This window comes from Meles meles, chromosome 19 (genome assembly GCF_922984935.1).
Source record: "Meles meles chromosome 19, mMelMel3.1 paternal haplotype, whole genome shotgun sequence".
NCBI lineage: Eukaryota > Metazoa > Chordata > Mammalia > Carnivora > Mustelidae > Meles > Meles meles.
Window position 1 is genome coordinate 17,089,739 of NC_060084.1, and position 24,958 is coordinate 17,114,696.

Consider the following 24,958-nt stretch of genomic DNA (forward strand, 5'->3'; position numbering starts at 1 on the left):
CCTATTCCCCTCGGGCACCACACCAAGGGCGGGTGGCATGGAAAGCACATTAGATCCTGGTTTAAATCCGATACCCTCTAAAGGAGATGTAGTGACAATTAGCTCTCGGGACTATTCCTCCAGAAAAATACCTGCCCAGAGATTAGCCCCCCACCTTTTTTTTTTCCTCTGAGGTGTAGCTGACATACAATATATTCGTCTCAGATGCACAACATAGTGAGTGACATTTAAACACTTATTACAAAGAGATCACCAGATAAATCTAGCTACCGTGTGTCACCATATAAAGTTGTAAGCTACTACTAACTATATTCCCTATGCTGTACGGTGTATCCTATGACTTATTTTAATAACTGAACCTTTTAAGAGAATAGTCTTTTCTCTTTAATAGACTAGTCTTTAAATGACATCAATATGGACTTTTAAAATAATATGGGAAGCCCCGCTCCATCAAAGACCTAGGCAGGGGCGCCTGGGTGGCTCAATGGGTTAAAGCCTCTGCCTTCAGCTCAGGTCATGATCCCAGAGTCCTGGGATTGAGCCCCGATTCAGGCTCTCGGCTCTGTGGGGAGCCTGTTTCCTCCTCTCTCTCTGCCTACTTGTGATCTCTCAGTCAAATAAATAAAATCTTAAAAAAAAAAAAAAAAAAAGACCTAGTCCAATTCTAACACCTCTTGAGCACACACTTCAAGTCTTCACATATATGTGGTTTAGTGAGGATTCTCCCAGAACCCTCCACTCCGACACTTAAAAGAGTTCTATCCCCTTTCCTCCTGCATTGTTCTTCTTCCACAGACCACCATGCTGTCTCCTCCTGTCTCCTCTGATTAGAAGAGAAGCTACACAAGGGCAAGGATTTGGGGGTTTTGTCCCGCTATATCCTCAGTGCCCAGTACTGGTGTTGGCAAGTGCTCAACAAAAATTTGTTCGGTGCTCAGACAGAAGACCGCCATCTGGAAGGACTTCTCTTCCCCCGAGACCTTCAGAGCAGGAATTACCTACCCAACCTCCACACTTGGCCAATCACAGTCTGGTTAGTTGCCTTTTCTTGCTAGAAAGAACTGTGCTCTGGAGTCCAAAAGCCACCAGAACACGCAGCCACAGAACACCGAGCCAGGCTCTCCCCTTTCCTGTCTGCCGGACCTGCACTAGCTTATCCTCTCAGAGCTACAACGGTCACTTCTCACAGGTTGTTGAGGTTTAAAGGAGACAGCACATGGGAAGATCTGGACACAGAGTTTATAAACTCTTATAAACGTTGTTTATGAGAACAGAGGAGAAAACAGTAATGATTTTTTGGGTAAGTATATCTCAAATATTGCACAGTAATAAAAAATTAAAACCACTATTTCTCTGAAATTCAAATACAACTGGGCATCCTGTTATTTTTATTTGCTAGCCCTGGCAACTCTACATATTAGGTTGCTACCCTTCTGAAGACAGGGTGATGATCTTATAAAATGATTTGTAACCTTCTCTCTCTCTCTGACAAGTAAAGTATTTTAAAAGGTTTTACTTACTTATAAATAAATATATTTGGGAGAGAGCAAGCAAGAGAGTGTGAGAGAACTCTCTTGGGGGGGTGTCAGGAAGAGGGAGAAGCAGGCTCCCCTGAACAGGGAGCCAATCCCAGGGCCCCGGGATCATGACCTGCGCCAAAGGCAGATGCTTAACTGACTGAGCCACCCAGGCGCCCCACCTTCTCAACATTTACTGATCCGATGGATTTTGGAGTTGTGAGATTTGTATCTTGGCCATGACCTAATTAAGATGCCTTTAAATTTTTGTATTGAGAGGTTTTTTTCTTTTGCAACTCACAAGTTCCTCCCAGGTTTCTGTATATGGCCAAGAACCAGAAGAATGGATACCAGGTCTTTAACAATTAATGACCCTGAAGGATGCTGCAGATACCCAGGAAGAAGGTGCTGGGTGCATCTGCGAGTCTCACTCAAGGAAGATGTCACCCAGACAACAGGAAACGAACAGATGGTTCTGGCTGGCTCGGATCTCCGTTTAGATTTTGATCTGGTGCTTCCTTACACCCAGAAGTGTGGGGCAGAAATGGCTCCTCTGACCTTTAGACTCTAGATTGCAAGCTGTTTTGTGACAAGACAATTAGGTAAGGTTACACTAGGGGTGTGCAGGGCTCAGAGACGCAGGGGAGTGCCAAGCAGAGACACATGCCCTGTGACTATCCCCTCCTCGTGTCCTTCTATGGCTCATACTGACAAAGTTCTAGCTTTTCTTTAAAAACAAAAGCACCCTAGAATAGTTGTGTTTTTTTTTTTTAATTAACATATACTATATTCTTTGTTTCAGGGGTACAGGTCAGTGAATCATCGGTCTCACACAATTCACAGCACATACCCTCCTCAATATCCATAACCCAGACACCCTATCCCTCCCCCATGACCCTAGAATTGTTTCTAAATACAAAAAACATTGATAACTGAGTATGTATAGTTCTATGCATACACTCTGAAACCTCATTTACTCATTCAGCAAACAACTGAGTACCTATTATACACCGGTCACTATTCTAGATCCAATAAAGGCTGAAACTAAAACATGAAATTCCCTGGCCTCCAGGATCTTCTATTCTACTGGGAGGAGACAGAAAATGGACAGAAGAAATAACTGAAATACATAGCATGCTAGATGATGAAAAGTGCTACAGAGGAGAATAAAGCAAAGGGAGAAGGAGAGTGCTAGAAGGGGTAACTATCTCAAATAGTTTCAAGGGTTTCAAGGGGGTGACGTGAGCAAAAACTTGGATCTAAATGAGTGAGCCATGAGGTGTCTGTCAATAGAGCAAACAACTCTTGATCTTGGGGTCATGAGTTCAGGCCCCACGTTGGGCAGAGCTTGCTTAAAAATAAGTAAAATGAGGGGCACCTGGGTGGCTCAGTGGGTTAAGCCGCTGCCTTCGGCTCAGGTCATGATCTCAGGGTCCTGGAATCGAGTCCCGCATGGGGCTCTCTGCTTGGCAGGGAGCCTGCTTCCCTCGCTCTCTCTCTCTGCCTGCCTCTCTGCCTACTTGTGATCTCTCTGTCAAATAAATAAATAAAATCTTAAAAAAAAATAATAAAAAAAGTAAGTAAAATGAGTGAGCCATGTAGGTATAGAGAAAAGTATTACAGACACCAATAACAGCCAGTCAAAGGCCTTGAGGTAGAAGTGTGCCTGGCCTGGTGCGTTCTAGGTACAGTCAAGAAGAAATGATGGATGGGGCGCCTGGGTGGCTCAGTGGGTTAAGCCTCTGCCTTCAGCTCGGGTCATGGTCTCAGGGTCCTGGGATCGAGCCCCGCATGGGGCTCTCTGCTCAGCAGGGAGTCTACTTCCTCCTGTCTCTCTACCTGCCTCTCTGCCTACTTGTGATCTCTCTCTCTCTGTCAAATATATAAATAAAATCTTAAAAAAAAAAAAAAAGAAGAAGAAATGATGGTAAGGGGTGGGGGAAATGCTGGGGGTGGGCAAGATCATGAAAGTTTTGCACATCACAGAAAGGACTTTGATTTACATTCTGCGTGAAATGGGAAGCCACTAGTGGAGTTTGATTTTTAACTTTTTTAAAGATTTTTTTAGGGGCGCCTGGGTGGCTCAGTTGGTTAAGCCGCTGCCTTCGGCTCAGGTCATGATCCCAGGATCCTGGGGTCATGATCCCAGGGTCCTGGGATCAAATCCCGCATAGGGCTCCTTGCTCAGCGGGGAGCCTGCTTCTCTCTCTGCCTCTGCCTGCCACTCTGCCTGTGTTTGTTCTCGTTCTCTCTCTCTCTGACAAATAAATAAATAAATAAAATCTTTCCCCAAAAAAAAAAAAAAAGATTTTTTTATTTGTTAGAGAGCAAGCAAGCAAGAAAGCACAAAGAGGGGAATGGGAGACAAAACAGGCAGAGGGAGAAGCAGGCTCCCCAAGCAGCAGGGAGCCAGAAGAGGGACTCTGATCGAAAGGCAGCCACTTAATCAACTGAGTCATCCAGGCGTCCCTAACTTAAATTTTTTTGATTGAAGTATAATTGGCATACATTTTATTAGTTTCAGGTGTGCAACATACTATTCCCTATTTGTATTAACTTAAATTTTAAAAACCAGCACTCTTGGCTGCTGGATGGAGAAGACTGTTGGGGGAAGGACAGAGGACACAGGGAGACCAGAAAGGAAGCTGTGGCATTCACCTAGATGAACACACTCTTAAAACTTCTTTTGGGAAAACTCTTCTGGGAACCGAAAAGCTATATGAGTACGTCTGAATGCCAAACCACAGAAACAGGTGTTTCCCCTAGCCTTCAACTCACCTAGGTACCATAAATCTGAAAGACTTTCAGCTTATTACAAGCTCTCCTAATTACAAAGCCCACTAATTATTATCTAGGCCTTAGCCAATTATCTCACAGGGTCCTGTGCTGGCCACTGTTTATGATTTTGCTCAGAGTGAACAGGTTCAACCCTTCCAGACAGGCTCCATTAGATCCCAGCAGTAACACCTGAGCTCACAGGAAGGAGCCAGGCCCAGATCTCTCTCTCACCCTGAAAAAGTCCCAGTTGGAACCTTGGTAAATTTAGGGCACTTTCCCTCCCAACCCCTCACTCTGAATGCCAACTGAATTCCATTTTCAGAGACCCAGGAAGTTGAAGACACACAGAAAGGAAAAGATGTGCACTTCAGCTAGCGTTTATTTGGAAGGGGAGGAAAAGGGAAACAGGATGGAAACTACCCACACGTGAAAGACAAGTGCCCCTTCAAAAGCAAAAGCAGCTGAAATCCAGCATCACAGTTAAAATCAGTGAGATCAGGAAGGTGTAAAGACACCTCTTCCAAGGGGAGAGGGAATTCCTTACCCTCACCCAAGAAAGGTGACTTGGGTTCCACTGGAGATGCAGTTGGGCAAGAAGGCATAGGAGAGGCATGACAAGAGTGTGGGTTTTGAAAGATAAAAGTACAAGACCGTTGCCCCACCTCTGCCACTTCCTGGGTCAGGGTGATAAGACTTTTTTACTCTCGGCCACATATGTTTTTTTTTTTTTTTTTTAAAGATTTTATTTATTTATCTGACAGAGAGAGATCCCAAGTAGGCAGAGAGGCAGGCAGAGAGAGAGGAGGAAGCAGGCTCCCCGCGGAGCAGAGAGCCCGATGCGGGGCTCGATCCCAGGACCCTGAGATCATGACCTGAGCCGAAGGCAGCCGCTTAATCCACTGAGCCACCCAGGCGCCCCTACATATGTATTTTTAATACACACACACACACACACACACATTATATATACGTACATATATATATGCACATACATACATACATATATATATATATATATTTTTTTTTTTTTTAACCAAGTGAATGATTTGTCTACTAAAAGAATAGAAAGGTAGGGGGAATAGAAAGAGAAAACCCAGGGCACCTGGCTGGCTCAGTGGGTGGAGCATGCAACTCTTGATCTCAGGGTTCAAGCCCCACATTGGGCACAGAGATTACTTAAAAAAACAAAACAAAAAAAACAGAAAGAGAAAACTCTCTCTTACCTGCAGACTAAAGTCCAAGGCCTTGGGATAGCCCGGCTGCAGCCTACATGGGCAGTCGCATCCTGGGGTCCTCTCCTGCGAGCTACCCTCCCCTGTCCAAGAAAGCACAGCTCCAGCCTGGCTCCTTTATGCCCCGCCATGCCTTGGAGCATCCCCGTCCCAGTTCCTGGACAGCCTGTTCACCTTCTCTGTCTGGCTGAAACCCTCTCAACTCACCAAAGTGATCGCTGAACACTTCCCCACCACACAGTCCTTCTCAGAAGGTAGAAGGTACTCGAATTACCCTCTGCAGGGGTCTCGGAGATTTTTGCAATCTCCCTGAGAGCAAGAGCTGGATCTTAAGTCAGTACCCCTAACACTAGCTACACAGTGGGGAGGGGTATGTGTACTGGCTACTTCCCTGGGTCCCCCCATTCCTAGCCCATCAGCCCTTTTCTACACCCACAGAGCAGCCCTTTGCCAGCATGGCAGAAGACCAGCCTTATCCCTTCTGGATCCACGGTGCCCTTGAATCCCTGGCCTTACTTAAGCTGGACAGCCAGATGTTCAGACCCTGGCTGGCACCAGGTATCTACTCATCCAACATTTCTGACCTAGCTACTGTGGTTGTCAAGGGCAATGAATCTGGTGGCAGCAGCAGACACCTGGGGAGCTTTAAAAAAAAAAAAAATGCCATATCCAGAACCCCACTCTCATTTGCAGGAGGGCAAATCTGCATCTTTGAGGTGTTCCAGGTGATTCAATACTTAGCCATGCGGGCGAGCCATACTCTCAGGGGCCGGGGCAGAGCATTCCTGGCAATGGGGAAACAGTATCCTCAAAGTACGTGTATTATGAAATAATTTTATTTTTTAAAGATTTTATTTATTTATTTGACAGAGAGATCACAAGTAGGCAGAGGCAGGCAGAGAGAGAGGAGGAAGCAGGCTCCCCGCTGAGCAGAGAGCCTGACGTGGGACTCGATCACAGGACCCTGAGATCATGACCTGAGCCGAAGGCAGAGGCTTAACCCACTGGGCCACTCAGGCGCCCATTTTTTAAAGATTTAAAGTAAGCCACAACGCGGGGCTCAAACTTCCAACCTGAGATCAAGAATCCCATGATCTATCAACTGAGCCTGCCAGGTGCCCCATGAAATAAATTTCAAATCAGAAGGGGTGTCTGGGTGGCTCAGTTAATAGTCTGCCTTTGGCTAAGGATGTGTTCTGGGGTCCTGGGGGGCCTGGAATTGAGCCCCATGTCACTGGGCTCCCTGCTCAGCCAGGAGCCTGCTTCTCCCTTTCACTCTGCCCCTCCCTCAATGCTCTCTCAAATAAATGAAATTTTTTAAAAAATAGAAGCTGACGATTTCAAGGTCATTTTGATCTTCCCATCCCTGCTGCTCTTTGCCCCACTCCTCCCACTCCGACTGCAAACAATATTCATGAGCAGGTCCAAAGGCAGCCCCACCCAGGTCCACAGCACAAGGCAAGCAAGAAAATGCCACAGAACTGCCTTTCCTAGCAAAGGGCACTCTGGTCTAGTCACTGTTTGCAGAGCAGTGTTTGCTTTAATGCAGACGCAGGGAGAGTAAGGAAACTGGTTTGGCTGGTTTACTGGGTGGGAAGGAACAGAGGGAAAAGTTTGAACTGAAGGTAAAACACACAGTAGAGACTCCAACAGAAGGCACCAAATACTCCAGGGGCTTTAATATTTAATATTCATTGAGCACCTGGTACTATGATGCCCATTTTATAGATGAGGAAACTAAGGCTTCTTTAGAGGGTCTTGGTCAACATCTCCTCTGCCAGCAAGGGGCATTCCCTAGGTTTCATCTAGGCAGTCTGACTCAAGAACCTTCTAAATGACGGAAATGTGCCTGGGGCGTGGGAGTAGGGGAGAGAGGACTGGAGGTAGATTAAAGGAAGGAAAGGGAAGAGGAAATGTGCAAAAAGAGAGTGGCTAAAGCCCTCCCAACCTTGGCAATCAGGAGCTGAGGTGTATAAAAGGTAAACTTAAATTAGTGAGAGAGAGAGAAAGGAAGAAAGGCTACCAGGAAAATTTCTTTTAACTGACCAAAGATGACAAACACTTCAAAACGACTGCCCTTCCCCTTTCAGATTCAGGTTTAAGGGCTCCCGCCTCTGTGCTCTGCCTCCCAGACGGAAACACTCAACAAACTATCCCTGGGACACACTTAAGGAGGTAGCCCTGCTTCCAGAACCACTAAAAGGGCGAGCAACCCTCACACGAGTCTTAGAAAGTTCACAGACTCACCTCTAACCAGTCCATTTGGATCAACATCTAGGGCTGGCCTGAGGCCAAAGATTTTAAGAGGTGGAAAAAAAATAAGAAAATGTATGCGGGATAGTAAGTATTTATTAATTCACTCATTTGTTTAAAATATCTGCGTGCCTACTCTGTCCCTAAGAAATAGGAGGCACCATCTAATGAATCTTTGTTTCTTTGTATCATCTCACCTGCTTTATGCTCCGCCCACATCTGCTTATTCATTATTGCAACCCCAGAGTCTGGCCCAGGGCTGGCGCTCTTACTTGCTGCCTAGCCAAATACACAAACATACACATTTAAGTCTCACAACAAACCACTAAGTATTATTGCCCCCCCCTTCACAGGGGGGAAACTGAGGTTTATTGAAGTAAAGTTATCTACCCAAGCTAGAAGCCAAAAGGCAAACCTGGATCTTCCTTTTTTAAGATTTATTTACTTGCGAGACAAAGAGGGGGGGAGAGGGAGAGACAGAGAACAAGTGGGGGAAGGGGCAGAGGAACAAGCAGACTTTCAGCTAAGCATGGAGCCAGGCTAGATCCCACGCTGGGATCATGACCTCAGCCTGATCAGACACTTAACCCACTGAGCCATCCAGGCGCTCCACACCTGGATCTTTCATGTGCTTACTCAAACTATCCTGACCAGCCAAACAGACTTCATGCCCCTCCCTGAAAGCTCAAAGCCCTGAAAGGAGATGGGAGTTGAGGCAGAGTGGAAACCCAGAAAGTCTGAATGGTGACAGGTGCCTCTCGGGGACTTTAGGGTTTGGGCAGCTTCTGGGAGATGTGAGAGCAGACTGCTGCAGCGTCTGCCTTATCTGGGGCTACACTTGGAAGGGAATGTGTAACAGACACCAAGGTGAGCATTTCGGAAGAAAAGACTCACCCAATATAAAGCCCCGGACAGCGAAAAAGGGATTTCCATAACCACCTGGCAGAGGCAGGGCTGTGCGGCAGGCCCCACGGGGCTAGGGAGCGACAGGCAGACTTCCTTACGTAGGAAGTATGTAAGGAAGCCTCCGCTTCTCACAGACACAAAGGCAAGAGCAGGAGGAGCCAGGACTCCTTCCTCAGTGAGCTCAGCACCAAACCTTATCACCCGTGTGAGTAATGGGGAAGTGAGTCCGAGGGGCGGGAAAGAAGGATCTGATGATGTAAGGGAGATCCCGAAGCAGGTTTCTGTATTTGTGTGTTTTTTTTTAAGCCCAGTTGAATTAGGAGGTCTGCACACTGTTTCTACCACCTTTCAGCACATCTTTTAGAAACGGGAAATGGATGTATTTAAACCACGCAAGTGGGTGCTTGTGAACTAGGTCAATCCATCAAGCAGCCAGAGCCCGAACCCAAAACATAAACCCTGTTTGCCCAAAACCAGGTGGTAGAGGAAGCAAAGCAAGGAAGTCATCGGTCTGAACACCTGCAGGCTTCCCCCACCCATGCCTCCATCAAACTAAGGGCACGACGATGTTACTTCTTAGATCCCATACTGTCTAACGGCCTGGGTTTCTCAAACCAGTTTGTGCTAGGAAAAAGAAATTCAGAAATTCTAGAGAACCGGTTTATAGTTGTTTGTTTTTTCAAATACTCTCCATTCCAGAACGTGGAGAGAAACCAAGGAAATAAATATAAGGCTGAGACTATGGGGTCAATCATCTCACAGAGCACAACAATCACCCCAGCAAACCACCCCAGAGTCCCTGGAGTTTGGTTCAACTCTATCTGTGACACTCTATGGCCAATGGTTGACAAAAAGGAACAGGTTCCTTGTTTTCAAACTCCCATGAAGCAAAGTGTTTGTGGAGCCAATGTTTAAACCTGGTGCTAAATTCACATCCCTCCATTTCCTTGGATTCTCCAAATCTGAGGCCACCACATTCCTTAGGTGCCTTTTTAAAATCACAAAGCGGGGCGCCTGGGTGGCTCAGTGGGTTAAGCCACTGTCTTCGGCTCAGGTCATGATCTCAGGGTCCTGGGATCGAGGCCCGCATCGGGCTCTGCTCAGCAGCGAGCCTGCTTCCCTTCCTCTCTCTCTCTGCCTGCCTCTCTGCCTACTTGTGATCTCTTGTCTGTCAAATAAATAAATAAAATCTTAAAAAAAAAAAAAAAGAAAATGTAGTCTATCCATATAAGACAGTATAATTCAGCAATAAAAAGAAATGAACTACAGATACATGCTACACCATGGATGAACCTGAAAAGCCTCACTGAGAGAGAAAAGCCAATCATAAAAGTCTGTTTTGTATGGTTCAATTTATATGAAACGCACAGAGTAAGTAAAGCTATAGATCAAAAATCAGTTAGTGGGGGCGCCTGGGTGGCTCAGTGGGTTCAAGCCTCTGCCTTCGGCTCAGGTCATGATCCGAGGGTCCTTGGATTGAGCCCCGCATCAGGCTCTCTGCTCAGCAGGGAGCCTGCTTCCTCCTCTCTCTCTGCCTACTTGTGATCTCTGTCTGTCAAGTAAATAAATAAAATCTTTTAAAAAATAAAATAAAATCACAAAGCCAGTTCTCTGAGGTCACACATTGATTTTCCCAGAAGGCCACTCCTATCCTGGGCTAACTGGGTCATTCTGCACTGGACTGGTAGGAAAGCCCACAACAGGGAAATGTCAGAAAATCTGTTGAGTGGGGGTGGGTCCTGGATAGAAAGAAATGAAACCAGCCACCCGACTGAGGAGCTCAGAGAGGTGGCCTCTCCCACCAAGATCACCAGCTGCTGACTCCCTGCACTTCCTATGGAGTCTGACCCATCTCTATCACCACTACCTGCTCTCCTCGGGGTCCTGCCACATCAACATCTCTGCTCTCTCAGGCACACAGCCAAGATGACTTCTACTTCACAATGGACACTACTTCCCCAAATGCCATCTTTCTCTTTTTTTCCCCCCCCCAAATTATTGAGCAGGTAAGAGAACAGAAGACCAGCTGTGTGTCTCTGAGCAGATTACTAAATTGCCCTATGTTTCAATTGCCTCACCTACAAAATCGACTGAATAACGGTGCCTACCTTCATAAAGCAGAATCAGGTAAAGGGCAACACCTGCCCCAGAGTTTGGTTCAAAAGGAATAGGTGCCGCTATTAATAATAATAATGGCAGGGGTGCCTGGGTGGTTCAGTTGGTTAGGTGTCTGCCTTCGGCTTGGGTCATGATCCCGAGGTCCTGGGATTGAGCCCTGCATCCCCCTGCTACTCCCTCTCCCACTCCCCCTGCTTGTGTTCCCTCTCTTGCTGGGTCTCTGTCAAATAAAAAAATAAAATCTTTAATAATAATGGTAATTTTTATAATATGTAGTAATGTTAGTGGGACAGACCAAGAGCTTGTCATGGGGGAAAGGGGGGGGGTGCAGTGCAGGAGCAGTGAAAGCCAGATTGACCCACATCTGGAGCTACCAAATGTCCTGAGGTACAGGAAAACAAAGTGACCAGCTCTTGTCTTGGACATCCCCATAGAGAGAAGAACTCACACTCCCAGTTTCTAACCCCTGTCTCGATCTTCAAGGCTGGGCAAACCTTGCCTCCTCCAAGAAGCCAGTCCTACCCACTGGTAGCCATCAAAACATCCCATGCCACCCACATTCTCTGGCACGTAAATGTCCACGGCCCACAGTGCCCTCTTAAGTGGGTCCTGGGACATTCTCCATAATCTGCTGGAATGTGACATGCCAACAGGCTGGAGTGTCCCTGTATCTCTTCGATTCATTCCTGGGTGCCCAGAACAGGGGTGGGCAGAATATCAACCATCGGCTAATGGTGGACCCACTGCAAAACCACACAAACACTTCCTTTCTGACTCAATAGAGAGCTCCACGCAACACCGACAGGACCCAGAAAAGCAAATATGTTTAATCAATGAAACTGCAGTTTCTGTTTAAAAAAATGCCGCCCACTGTTGGAACAACTTCCAAAATTCAAACAATCTTCACAAAACAGCATGACTGCCGTTTTCACGTGACCAAAGACTGGAAGAAGAAATGCAGTGAATTTCCTCTGGGAATCATGGGTGAGTTCTCACTTTAACCAGTGTTTTATAGTTACGATACTTGCCCCATCAACTAAAATCAAGAGGATGGGAGTACTCGTTTGGTAGAAAAGAAGCATCTGGGAAGTTAGTGAAACCAGAAGAGAAACCGGGCTTCCCTTGCTCTCTCATTCCTGCAAACAGTGAAGTGAAATAAAGCAGACTCTATAATCCTGATTATCACAGTGATACCGCCCAGAAATACATTGTGTGCTTTTTCATTCCCGAAATCAGAGCTATCCAGCTTTAAAAAAAAAAAAATATTCCTTAGGGGAATGGTACCTGTATCGAAAATTTTCACCTCTTTGGGCAAATGCCACAACCTAATAAGCAAGACAGGGAACCCCGTAATTGAGATGGTGCAGAATGGGGCCTGGGAGTCCGGCCCATTCAAATTCCTGCTCTCTGACCTTGGGCAGGTGGACTCCACCCTCTGAGCCTCCATTTCCTTATCTGCAAAGGGGAATTACTAAGCCCTCACCACCCTCCATCACACCAGGTTTCTGCAGTCTCAAATGACAGATTGTCTCACAGGAAAGGCCTATAAACGTCCTCTCCCCAACATCCCCATACAAGGGTAGCCCTCTCACCCACAGTGCTCAACCGTGGCTAAAGTTGAAATCCCTACATCTGTGTAAATTCCAAAGGGGTATCTTTATAACCAGGAAAAAGGGGCTTTGCCCAGGGGCGTGGGAGTACAATTTCCCAGACCCTTGCCACTCCCACCACACCCGGCTCAGGACTTACCTCTGCCCAGCACTCTGCCTCTCTCTAAATGTCGCCGGAGCACTGTGAACGTGTAACTGTCAGAGCCAAAGCCAGGACGACAGGGCCCTGGCTCCTGGCAGAGCCACGATGAGACCTAAGTAGGGAAAAGGTATGAAACCAGGGTGACCTGGGCGCGGCGGCGGGGGGGGGGGGGGGTCCCTTCCTGCCCACACCGAAACCAACTGCGCCTCCCCTCCCTCGCTCCCAGTGTCGGCATTGTGGGAAGGAGCCACCCTCACCCCCAACCCCCAGGGCAAGTAGCCTCGCCAAACCCCTTCATTCCGAAACCTGCTGCCGCCAAGCCCCCAGGTACTCCCGGGAGAGGGGGCTGCTCTGTCAGCTGCTCCCCACCAGGCGCCCCTTTCCTTCCCGTCTTTTTTATTTCACTGGAGGCATCTTTACCCTTCCCCACTTCACTTTCCACACACCGGGAACGCCCCCACTCCTAAGTCTACCTCCTCACAAGGAGTGCGCTTCAACACCTTTTGAGCCCTTTATTATCCCAGGGGCACCTCCAAACCTGCTTACAGTCTTTTCTTTACACGGCAGGTGCCTTTATTTCTACGGATTTCCCTTTCCTTACCACAGGGGTCGTCCCCACTCCTCCTGCCTCCCCTTGACTTGCACTGGGACTCCTCGTTTCCGTATCCCGACGCCCCACGTCCCTCCACTGCCCGCCCCCAGCGCGGCTGCGGCCAGCCCGGGGTCCCCGGAGCCCGCAGCGAGGGTCGCCCCCGCCCCCCACGCCTCGAGTATTTGCGGGAGGGAGTGGGCAAAGCCGCGCTCGCTCTCCACCCGCTCCCACTCCCCTCCCACCTCCTGGAGCCCAAGAGCGCGGCGCAGCCTCCAGGCCGTTCTTGAAACTAAACTTTCTTGGAAGAGGAGGGGGCGACAGGAGAAAGAAGGGCCGACGACAGAGAGAATGGGGGCCGGGAAGCGTGGCGCTGGGGCCAGAAGGCGTCCCCCGCGCAGCCAGGGGGCGCGACGTACCTGTAGCAGCAGCAGGAGCGCGGAGACGCTAAGGTACCGAGGGCCCATGGCGGGCCGAGCAGCGGTCGGGTCCTGCGGAGCTTGGCGGGGCGAGAGTGCGGCAGGACTTCCGCGAACTCACAGGTGCTCTGCAGCTCCCGGCGCGGACGAGCTGGGTTGCGACGCGGCCGCCAGGTGAGCCTGGGAGGCACCGCCCCCGGCACCGCTGATTGGCTGAGGCTACACCTGCCGCCCACGGCCAATGAGCGGCGGGGCTTAGCCTTGGCTTCCTTAGCCGATTCGGGGGTGGTCTGCTTCCACCCGCTTCAAGCCGCTCCCGCCCAGTGACCTGCTACCCGCACTTGCTAGAATCAGGATGTGGGATAGGGGTTCCACCATCCCTATCACTCCAAGTTCCCTATCAGCCTTCTGGTGCCTCACAAATACCTGGGGACAGAAAGGAATTTACTCTTTATCTAGTTTTGGCCTTTTTTTTTTTTTTTTAAAGTAGATTCTGCTCTCAACGAGGGGCTTGAACTCATGACCCTGAGATCAAGAGTCACTCCTACAGACTGAGCCAGCCAGGCGCCCCATTAGCTCTGCGTTTTGTTTTGTTTTGTTTTTTTTTTAACAGAGAGATTCAAGAAGGGGGAAGGGCAGGGAGAGGGAGAAGCAGGGTCCCTGTTGAGCAAGCAAGGAACCGGACATAGGCAGGAGCCCAGGGTCCTGGGATCATGACCTGAGCCTAAGGGAGACACTTAATCGACTGAACCACCCAGGCAACCCCCTCAATACACCCACACCTTTTTTTTTTTTTTTTTAAGAGTTATTTATTTCAAAAAGAAAAAGCAAGAGCAGGGTGGAGGGGCGGAAGGAGAAGAGGAGAGTCCCAAGCAGGCTCGGAGCTAAGCACCGAGGCGGGGCTGATCTCATGATCCTGAGATCAGCACCTGAGTGGAAACCAAGAGTGGTTTGCTTAGGTGGAGTAGCTTAGGTAGCTTAACCGACTGAGCCACCCAGGGGCTCCTAGTTCTGTTGAAATTTTGTACTCCAGGTCTCCATAGCTCCATAGGTTGTGAGTGTGCAAATCAATCCACTGGGTAGGACCCACATTTCAAAAACCTCAATATCTCCATCTTCCAACTGGTGTGCCAGGCTCTATGTTAAACATTTAACATTGACCCTCTCCTTTAATCTTATCTCAAAACAAGAGCTGTTGTTATTCCCGTTTGAGGGCCAGTAACTGACGCAGAAAGAATTGGAGACCAGTAGGAGGTGGTGGAGGGCTGGAATCCACCCTCTCTCATTCCAGGATCCTTCTTGCGATTAGCTTCACCTCATGTAGACCCCAGACCATCTTGCAGCTGGAGCAGTAGTTTCCTTTTCCTTTTTTTTTTTTAAATTTTATTTATTTATTTGACAGAGAGAGACACAGTGAGAGTGGAAATACAAGCAGGGGGAGTGGGAGAGGGTGAAGCAGACACCCCCCCCCCCCCAGGAGAGAGCCCCCATGTCCCTGGGATCATGACCTGAGCCAAAGCAGACACTTAACGACTGAGCCACCCAAGTGCTCCTGGAGTGGTAGTTTTCAATCTTCGATGTTATCCTGGAAAAGACCCTTTAAAGATCATCCAAACCCGTTATCTGCAAGTAAGTTTCAATGTCCCATAGCAAGTCAATATCAAAGCCAAGACAGGAGCCTAATCCCCTGATCCCCAAATTGGGCCTCAATACCACAGTATTGTCTCCACTGCCTTCTCTAGAGAATTCTGTCCTCAGGGAAATAATGTTAGAGTCAAAAAAAAAGAATAGACATGCAAATGTTTGATCAGAGACGAGGCCAGCCCCGTCTGTGTGGTTTAGCTATCCCGACAAGGACACTAAGTTTCCCTCACCCCCCAGGCATGTTCAGAACTACTAAACACTGCGGAGTAAACTCACCAGCTGCCTGACCTTGAGCAGCTGCGTGCTCTTATCTGTGTAAATGGGTCAATGGGAACTATGCAAGAAAATGACTAAACAGAATACTTGGCACCTGGTAGTGCCCGCTCAGTAAATGTTTGGTGTGTTGGTTGTTCTTTGGAAAGAGCACTCCCTTTCCCTCTTCCTTACAGGGAAGGCCATTTTTAGCATACTTCACTAAATACTCACTAAAGGTGAATCTGAGCTCACTGAGGCTACTTTCTTAACCCAGAGGAAGGGTATTGTTGCAAACCAAGAGAGTGTTTTGAATCAGCCCAGCCCTCCTCCCCCACCTGTCCCCTCAGTTTTAATGGGTTTCCCCACCTGTCCCCTCAGTTTTAATGGGTTTCTGAGGACACGCCCAGGCCATTTGGATTTCTGCATTTTGGCTCTCTCTGCCTCTTAACCCACCAGGAGGCTCACAGGGAAAGGGCTCCAGTATTTCCTTTCCCACTGAGGCTCCTGCCCGACTGTGCATTAAACAAGATAATGGAAATACAGAAAGAGGCGTTTCCCCCATGGGGCAGCTGGTCCGTTTATTTTTTTTCTCCCAGTTATGTAAAAATACATATTTTATACCATTGCTCGGCCCTGGGAGCCTTTAGGGCTTTGCTTTTCTCCACCCAGCAAGCCCTGGCCTTGTAACTCCAAAGCAGCTCTCATCGACTCTTCCATTACACTCTGATAATTCAATAAAAAGTATTTTAGAAAACAATTAGGGGCAGTGAAGACAGGTCAGCATGATGCTCTCTTCAGACTTCTCAGCAAGTCCTTCAAGCTCCAGAAATGAAGGGCTGCTGGCTCTCAACGGTCGGGAGTGAGGAGGGAACACCCAGGAGGTTCGAGATAGAGCCCTGAGTGACTATGGCCCTTGGTGAATTGCCTCTTCCCAAACTTTGAGCCCCTACGAAGCACCCCACCACCACCACCACTAAAACCTCATAGGCTACCTTTGGCTGCTGCGCAGAAAAATCTCTCTGACACCATCTGGTTAATCTTTTCAACCTTCCCAAGGGTCGTTTGCATTTTAAAGAGGGCTCTAGGGTGTGCTTCTTTCAAAGGAATGAGAATTTAGGAGCTAGTAAGCTCGGCCCAGGATTCTTGGAGGGGGTCTGTGGACGAGCGGGCTTCTGGTAGGTCCAAGAACCTCGGAGATCATCTGCAATCCTGTCAGTGCAGGTCCGCTGCATTCATTAGCTTCTCAACTGAGGGGAAGAAGAATCAAAATCTTGGATTTAGATCTCTCCGAGGGCCAGTCCAATGTTAACAGTACAATTTCAAGTATCAACAGCGAAAAGAAAGGTTGGCCAGGGGCCTTGCTGGTGGATGACAGCCCCCACCGCTGATGCAAACCAAGCATCGGTCGCTGGGATGAGAATTCCAGGTTTCCTTATTACAGGAAAGTTATCTCTGATGAACTTCCATTTCCTGGGTGGCTGGGCCCCAGGTCAGCCAGGAGGTTAATGATGACTCTTCCGGGTAGTCCTTTCCCTTTCATTTCCTGGCAATAGGGTGGCAATAAGGGTACACAGACAAAGAGGGGTACCACCTCTCTAAGCCTCTCTGAGAAGAGCTTAACCCCTATCTGGCTGGAAAGAAAGCCCAGGGAAACTGAAATTGCCAGGGTCTGCAGCCAGATCAACCTCCCAGTGGTGTGGGGGAGAGGAGGCTCTGTACCAGGGCTCCTGGGGGCTCCTGAAACCTCTGCTGGCCCAGACTGCCTGCCAGCACACGGGGGAGGGAGCTGGATATCCAGCTTCAGCTTCCTGTGAAAATAACGGTAACTGAAAAAAAAAATAACGGTAATTGATAGGGGTACCGCCCTGGCCCTGGCAGCTCAGACCCTCACATCTGCAAAAAACGTTGTTCTTTCAAACACAAAGAAAATAGTACACTGTGTACCATGTAGGGTAGAATGAAACACCACGTAGCTATCATCTAGCTTCAATAACTGTTTTTCGCTATTATTTTTTAAAGATTTTATTTATTTATTTGACAGACAGAGATCACAAGCAGGCAGAGAGGCAGGCAGAGAGAGAGAGGGGAGGAAGCAGACGCCCTGCTAAGCAGAGAGCCTGATGCGGGGCTCGATCCCAGGACCCCAGGATCATGACCTGAGCCTAATGGCAGAGGCCTTAACCCACTGAGCCACCCAGGTGCCCTATTTTGGCCATTTTTATAATTTTGTCATTTGTAAACTTTGCAATTGTACCAAATCTTGTCTCATCTTTTCACCCCTGCATTAAAAAAAAGAAAGAAAGAAAGAAAAGACTGTTTTTTAGAGCAGTTTTATGTTCACAGCAGATTTGAGGGGAAGATACAGAGATTTCCCCAATACCCCTTGCCCCACCCCCATACAGAGCCTCCCCCAGCATCCCCCACAAGAGTGGTACCTCTGTTACAGTCACCTGCAGTGACAGTTACCTGCACTGACACTTCATAATCACCCGAAGTCTACGTTACAGTTCTGTGGGTTTGTACGAATGTACAATGACACGTAACCATTATAATGGCACACAGTCATTGCACTGCCCTCAAAATCCTCTGTGCTCAGAACAAAACAAAACAAACAAAATCCTCTGTGCCCTGTCTGCCTACTCATCCCTCCCTCCCTGCTAACTCCTGTCAACCACTGATCTTTTTTACTGTCTTGTAATTTTGCCTTTTCTAGAATGTCTGGGGCACAAGTCAGCCCCCCCAAATACACCATTTTGGCATATTGATTATTCTGAATTACTTAAGAAAGAGCCAGTGGAAAAAACAAAACAAAACAAAAAAAACCGCTCTGACTCCCAGTTTGTGCCCTAGCTCCCATGTGAAATGTTCCCTCCTTGTACCAGTAAAGAGACATCCTTATGGGAGGACACAGAGAATTCAGGGCCAGGGAAGCTTTTATAAATAAAACTGATCGGTTTTACTAATTTACTACCCCCAGCCCAAATTCTATTTAAAACCCCCTACTAATTGGCACTCTCAAACATAAGTTTTCTTTATCCTGTCAATTCCTCACAGTGTATATGTCTTAACCTAAAATGTATAAAAGCTTGGGGTGCCTGGGTGGCTCAGGCAGTTAAGTGGCTGACTCTTGATTTTTGGCTCAGGTCTTGATCTCAGGGTCTGAGATCAAGCCCTGAATTGGGCTCCAGGCTAAGTAAGCATGGAACCTGCTTAAGATTCTGCCTCCCTGGGCGCCTGGGTGGCTCAGTGGGTTAAGCCACTGCCTTGGGCTCAGGTCATGATCTCAGGGTCCTGGGATCGAGTCCCGCATCGGGCTCTCTGCTCGGCAGGGAGCCTGCTTCCCTCTCTCTCTGACTGCCTCTCTGCCTGCTTGTGATCTCTCTCTGTCAAAATAAATAAATAAAATCTTTAAAAAAAAAAAAAGAAGACACAGCGGTGAGCACTGAGTAATGCACAGAACTGTTGAATCACTATACTTCACAGCTGAAACTTATATAATACTCCATGTTAATTATACTGGAATTAAAATTCAAAAATGTGTAAAAGCTGCATTCCTTGATCATTTCTTTGGGTCTCTATTTTATGACTGAGCCTCCATGTACATGTAATTAAACTTTGCTTTTCCTTTGGCATTTTTTTTTTTTAGGTTCTTTAATTTTTTTTTTCTTTTAATTTAAGCAATCTCTACACCAAACATGGGGCTTGAACTCACAACCGCAAAATCAAAAGTCACGCTCTCTTCCAACTGAGCCAGGCAGGGAATCGTTCCTTTCCTTCTGTTAATCAGACTCATGTCGATTTGATTCTTAAACCACCCAGAACCTTGAAGGATAGAGAAAAATACTCCCTCCCCAGCTGTTGGAATCATAAGGTCTATAGACTTTTCAGATTGGCTTTTTTATTAATAATATTTAATAAACAATATTATTAATATTAATTAGTTAATATTAATAGATATTTAATATTTTACTTTTAATAAATTTTACTATTTTAACTATTAAAATTATTTTAAAATAATTTTAACAAATATTTAATATTAATAAATATTTCCCCATGTCTTTTTGTGGCTTGATAGCTCTTTTTTAGCATAATTTTAACATAATTTTTTAGAATAATATTCTATTATCTGTATGTACGCAATCTATTTATCCACATACCCCTTTTTTAAATTTATTATTTTTTTAAGATACAAATCTTTTTTTTTAAGATTAAAGATTAAAGATTTATCTATTTGACAGAGAGACACAGCAAGAGGGAACACAAGCAGGGGGAGTGGGAGAGGGAGAAGCAGGCTTCCTGCTGAGCAGAGAGCCTGATGTGGGGCTGGATCCCTGGACCCTGGGATCATGACCTGAGCTGAAGGCAGATGCTTAACCGCCTGAGCCACCTGGGGGCTTTATTTATTTATTTGAGAGAGAGAGAGAGACAAGCACCAGCACCGGGAGCAGCAGGCAGAAGGATAAAGAGAAGCAGGCTCTCTGCTGAACAGGGAGCCTGATGCGGGGCTCAATCCCAGGGTGCCAGGGTCTTGACCTGAGCCAAAGGCAGATGCTTAACTGACAGAGCCCCCCAAGCCCCCCAGGATGTCTTATGTTTTGTATTTGGTTGAAAGCATGCTCACAGTGTCATGTAACACATCCCTCTATCCTGTATGTTACACCTACTGGTCCTTGGATCTAGAGGGTTTATTTGATTCAGATTCAATTTTTTATTTTAATTGTTTTTAAAGATTTTATTCATTTATTTGACAGAGAAACAGAGTGAGAGCACAAGCAGGCAAATTGGCAGGCAGAGGGAGAGGGAGAAGCAGGCTCTCCCCTGAGCAGGGAGCCCGATGTGTGGCTGGATCCCCGGACCCTGGAATCATGACCTAAGCCAAAGGCAGATGCTTAACTGACTGAGCCCCCAGGGGATCACAGATTCAATTTTTTTTTTTTAAAGATTTTTAATTTATTTATTTGACAGAGAGAGATCACAAGTAGGCAGAGAGGCAGGCAGAGAGAGTGAGAGGGAAGCAGGCTCCCTGCTGAGCAGAGAGCCCAATGCAGGACTCGATCCCAGGACCCTGAGATCATGACCTGAGCTGAAGGCAGCGGCTTAAACCACTGAGCCACCCAGGCGCCCCCACAGATTCAATTTTTAAGACAAAAATATTTCCTATGTGGTTCTGAGAACTTCCCACAACATCATACCAGGAAACAAGAAATTGTCCGGTTAGCTCTATTACAATAGTAAGATTCAGTTAATGTCAGCTGATCCCCCGTTAGCAACTTATCTATCAGCCTTTTACCTTGTGGTTTTAGCACCATAAATGAAGGCTGGCCAGATCCATTAGCTCATTAGGGCAAAAAATAAACATTTATTAAGCACTCCCCTGTGCTAGGTACTCTGCTCAGCACTATGAACACAAAAGTAAACAAAATATGTATCCTGTCCTGAGCCTGCCTGGCTGGCTCAGTCAGTAGAGCATGCAACTCTTGATCTCAGGGTTGTGAGTTCGAGGACCATGTGGGGAGCAGAGCTGACTTAAAATAAATAAGGCATCTCTTTCCTAACTGGTCCTTGAAGTGTTCTGTCTCAGAGCTGCCCATGGCAAAATATCTTCAGGAAATGCCAAAATTGGGCATTCTGTTCCCAACTTCAAAGCCACAGCTATTATGCCAAATGGCCAGTTCAAAGACATCAGACTACCTGACTACAAAGGCAAATACATTGTGTTCTTGTTTTACTCTCTTGATCTTACAGGGCAGAAGAATTTAAGAACCTCACCAGTGATGAGCGCTTCTGTGGATTCTCATTTGTGTCACCTGGCATATGGACCGACACACCCAAGAAACAAGGACTGGGACCCATGAACCCTCCTTTGGTATCAGATTCCCAAGTGTAGCATCACTCAGAACCAAGGAGTCTTTTTCTCTCTCTCTTTTTTTTTTTTTTTTTAGGATGATGGAGTCTTAAAGCCTGAAGAAGTCCTCTCATTCAGGGGCCTCTTTATCAGTGATGAGAAGGATATCCGTTGGCAGCTCGGTCTACATGACCTTCCCTGTCGGCCGCTCTGTGGATGAGACTCTGAGACTAGTTCAAGCCTTCCAATTTACTGACAGCTACGGGGAAGTGTGCCCAGCTGGCTGGAAGCCGGGCAGCGATACCATCGAGCCTGATGTCCAGAAGAGCAAAAAATATTTCTCTTAACAGAAATGAGAAGTGGGCCATTTTAGGGCTGGGCTGCAGTGGGTGTCCATGAAAACAAAATCTCTTTTGTACCAGTGTCAGGCTTAAAACACAAGACTCCACGCAGATGTGTATGGGATGGGACACGCCTTTTCTGCAGGGGTTGGGGAGGCCAGCCTTTCTTTCTCTGGGGAGCATGGCCTGAGCTGTGCTGTCGCCAGGCCACCCGATGTGAGCAGTGAGGCACCACTTTTGATCTTTCGTTGTTTCTATTAAACTTGAACTGAGAAAAAAAATAATAATCGAAGTTTAAAAAAAATTGTTTCCTGGGGTGCCTGGGTGGCTCAGTCAGTTAAGCATCTGCATTCAACTCAGGTCATTATCTCAGGGTCCCGGGATTGAGCCCTGAGTCAGGCTCCCTGCTCACTGGGGAGTCTGCTTCTCGCTCCTCCTCTCGGTCTGTCCCTCTCCCCCTGCTCGTGGTTTCTCTCTCTCTCTCATCTCAAGTAAATAAAGAAAATCTTAAAAAAAAAAAAATGTTTCCTGCCCCTAAGAAGCTCATAGGTAATGAGGGCCGCAGACAGGTCAACATTCATCCATTTCTTTTTTTTTTTTTTTTTAATTTTTTTTTTTTATTTCTTTGACAGAGAGAAATCACAACTAGGCAGAGAGGCAGGCAGAGAGAGAGGAGGAAGCAGGCTCCCTGCCAAGCAGAGAGCCCGATGCGGGGCTCGATCCCAGGACCCTGGGACCATGACCTGAGCTGAAGGCAGAGGCTTTAACCCACTGAGCCACCCAGGCGCCCCACATTCATCCATTTCTTTATTGAATGCTGACTCTGTACCAGGCACTGTGCTTGATCCAAGGAACTGCAATATATGGTATGATAAAAAAGATAGCTACCATGCCTTGAGCTCATCGTACTTTACATGCTTTCCTCTGGGTACTGTCACTGCATCCCTTTTCCCCATTTGGAAGCAGAGGCTCCTAGTATTTGTCCAGGGTTACCCAGTAAAAGGGATAGAACTGGGATTTGAACCCAGGGACCCTGGTCTCCAAAACCTGTTAATCTCCATGCTGTACTGCTAAGGGCAGGCTTTTACTTACAGGTACCAGTTGAACTGAGAGGCAAACCTTGCTTAATTGAGCAAGAAATAATCAGTCAAATTGACCTGAAATTCCAGACCCCAGCGCAGCCAGAAGAAGCTGGTAAGAGCAGAGCTCAAGCTGCTGATTGGTCAGTGGGGCTGGAGCTCCCCTCCATCGTGGGGTGGGGTGGGGGACCCACACAGCTGCAAGCAGAGGGGCCAGCCCTGGGTGGGCCACATGGTTCTCCGACCTGCCTACAGAGCAGAACGTGTTACTCCCATTTCTCTGAGGAGCTGAGAGTGAGGCTCAGAGGGAAGGGCCAGCTCACAGCAGAGGCAGGCTTGAGGTTGGTGCCTCAGCTCCAAGACCAGTATGGCAAAATGGTTCCCAGCATAGACGTAGCGCTCACTGCCTGAGTCTCAACTCTTGCACCAGCTAATTTTAGGTATTTAAATGAGCCACTTAAACTCCCTGTGGTCCTCAATTTCCTCATTTGTACAGATGGGGATCACAGTAGCACCTACGTTGTTGGGTGGTTGTGAGGAACCCAAGGGAACAGGGCACCCAGGAAGTGCTAGACAAACATTAACTATTTCCACAATTTCTGCTGCTCAGGGTTTCCCCAAGTGCAGTCCGTGGGCCGTGGGCTCCCTCCAACCAGCCTCTCACTCTCTCCTAGGCCTGCTGAAAGAGGGGGCGCTTCATGGCTGGCTGGGTGCCCTCTCTGTGCACAGATAGTTTGAAAATGGTTTCTCAAGAATGGGAGATAAGGTGGGTGCCTGGGTGACTCAGTGGATTAAAGCCTATGCCTTCCGCTCAGGTCATGATCCCAGAGTCCTGGGATCAAGCCCCAAATTGGGCTCTCTGCTCAGCAGGGAGCCTGCTTCTCTCCCTCTCTCTGACTGTCTCTCTGCCTGCTTGGGATCTCTGTCTGTCAAACAAATAAATAAAATCTAAAAAAGAAGGGACGCCTGGGTGGCTCAGTTGGTTGGACGACTGCCTTTGGCTCAGGTCATGATCTCGGAGTCCCGGCATCGAGTCCGGCATGGGGCTCCCAGCTCCACGGGGAGTCTGCTTCTCCCTCTGACCTTCTCCTCGCTCATGCTCTCTCTCACTCTCTCTCAAATAAATAAATAAAATCTTTAAAAAAAAATCTAAAAAAGGGGCGCCTGGGTGGTTCAGTGGTTTAGGCTGCTGCCTTCAGCTCAGGTCATGATCTCAGGGTCCTGGGATCGAGTCCCGCATCGGGCTCTCTGCTTGGCAGGGAGCCTGCTTCCTCCTCTCTCTCTCTCTCTCTGCCTGCCTCTCTCCCTACTTGTGATCTCTGTCTGTCAAATAAATAAATAAAATCTTTAGAAAAAAAAAATCTAAAAAAGAAGAAGAAGAAGAAGAGGACCAAGTAGAAAGGGCCTCATTAAAAAAAAAAAAAGATTTATTTATTTTAGAGAGAGAGAACCTCCCTTTTGGGGTGGGGGCAGAGGAAGACAGAGAGAGAGAGAATCTCAACCAGACTCACTGCTGAGCTCAGAGCGAGATGCAGGGCTGGATCGCATGACCCTGAGATTATGACATTAGCCAAAATCAAGAGTCACACGCTTAACAAAATGAGCCGCCCAGACACCCAAAGGGAGTGTGGGACTCTTAATCGCAGGGTTGTAAGAGCCCTACATTGGGTGTAGAGATTACTTACAAATAAAATCTGAAAAAAAAATTTTTTTAAAGATAAAGTAAAAGCAACGAGGAAGGGCAAGAGAAAATATAAGATAAAATGAATAAGATAGAAACAGAGCAAAAATAAAAAAGCATTTGGTCTCTGCCTCCACAAATGCAAACTTGTTCTGACTCTGCTAAGTGTTTAACCCTTTCTAGATACACCTAAAAGGGATTAAAGGAGGGTGGTGGGGCTATGAGAAGGAATGGAGCTCTGCTGCCCACTACAACCTGGATGAACCTTGGAAACACGAGATGCTCAGTGAAAGAAGTCAGACACAAAAGGCCATGTACAAGTCCATTTTTATGAAAGGTCCAGAAGAAGCAAATCCATAGAGACAGAGAATAGATTAGTGCTTGCCTGGGGCTGGGCAGGATGGGGGGGGGGGGTAAGAAGGACTTGGGGAGTGACTGGTACTAGAGATGGAACCTTCTTTTAGAGAGGGAGGCATATGTTCTAAACTTAGATTGTGGTGACAGAAAAAAAAAAAAAGATTGTGGTGATGATCTCGAACCTTGTAAAAA

At 47.3% G+C, this 24,958-nt stretch overlaps 1 protein-coding gene and 1 pseudogene across 1 annotated transcript in view; one reads left to right on the plus strand and one right to left on the minus strand.

Moving 5' to 3' along the window:
• Positions 1-13,731, minus strand: part of CDH1 (cadherin 1) — an 85,964-nt gene extending 72,233 nt beyond the window's left edge. The window contains exons 1-2 of the mRNA XM_045987733.1: positions 13,565-13,731; positions 12,554-12,668 (exon numbers count right to left, since the gene is read on the minus strand). Coding sequence (XP_045843689.1) covers positions 12,554-12,668; positions 13,565-13,612 — 163 coding nt within the window. The 5' untranslated portion in view covers positions 13,613-13,731. The remainder of the gene's footprint in view (positions 1-12,553; positions 12,669-13,564) is intronic.
• Positions 13,611-21,864, plus strand: LOC123930499 (annotated as a pseudogene).
• Positions 21,865-24,958: the final 3,094 nt, after the last annotated feature.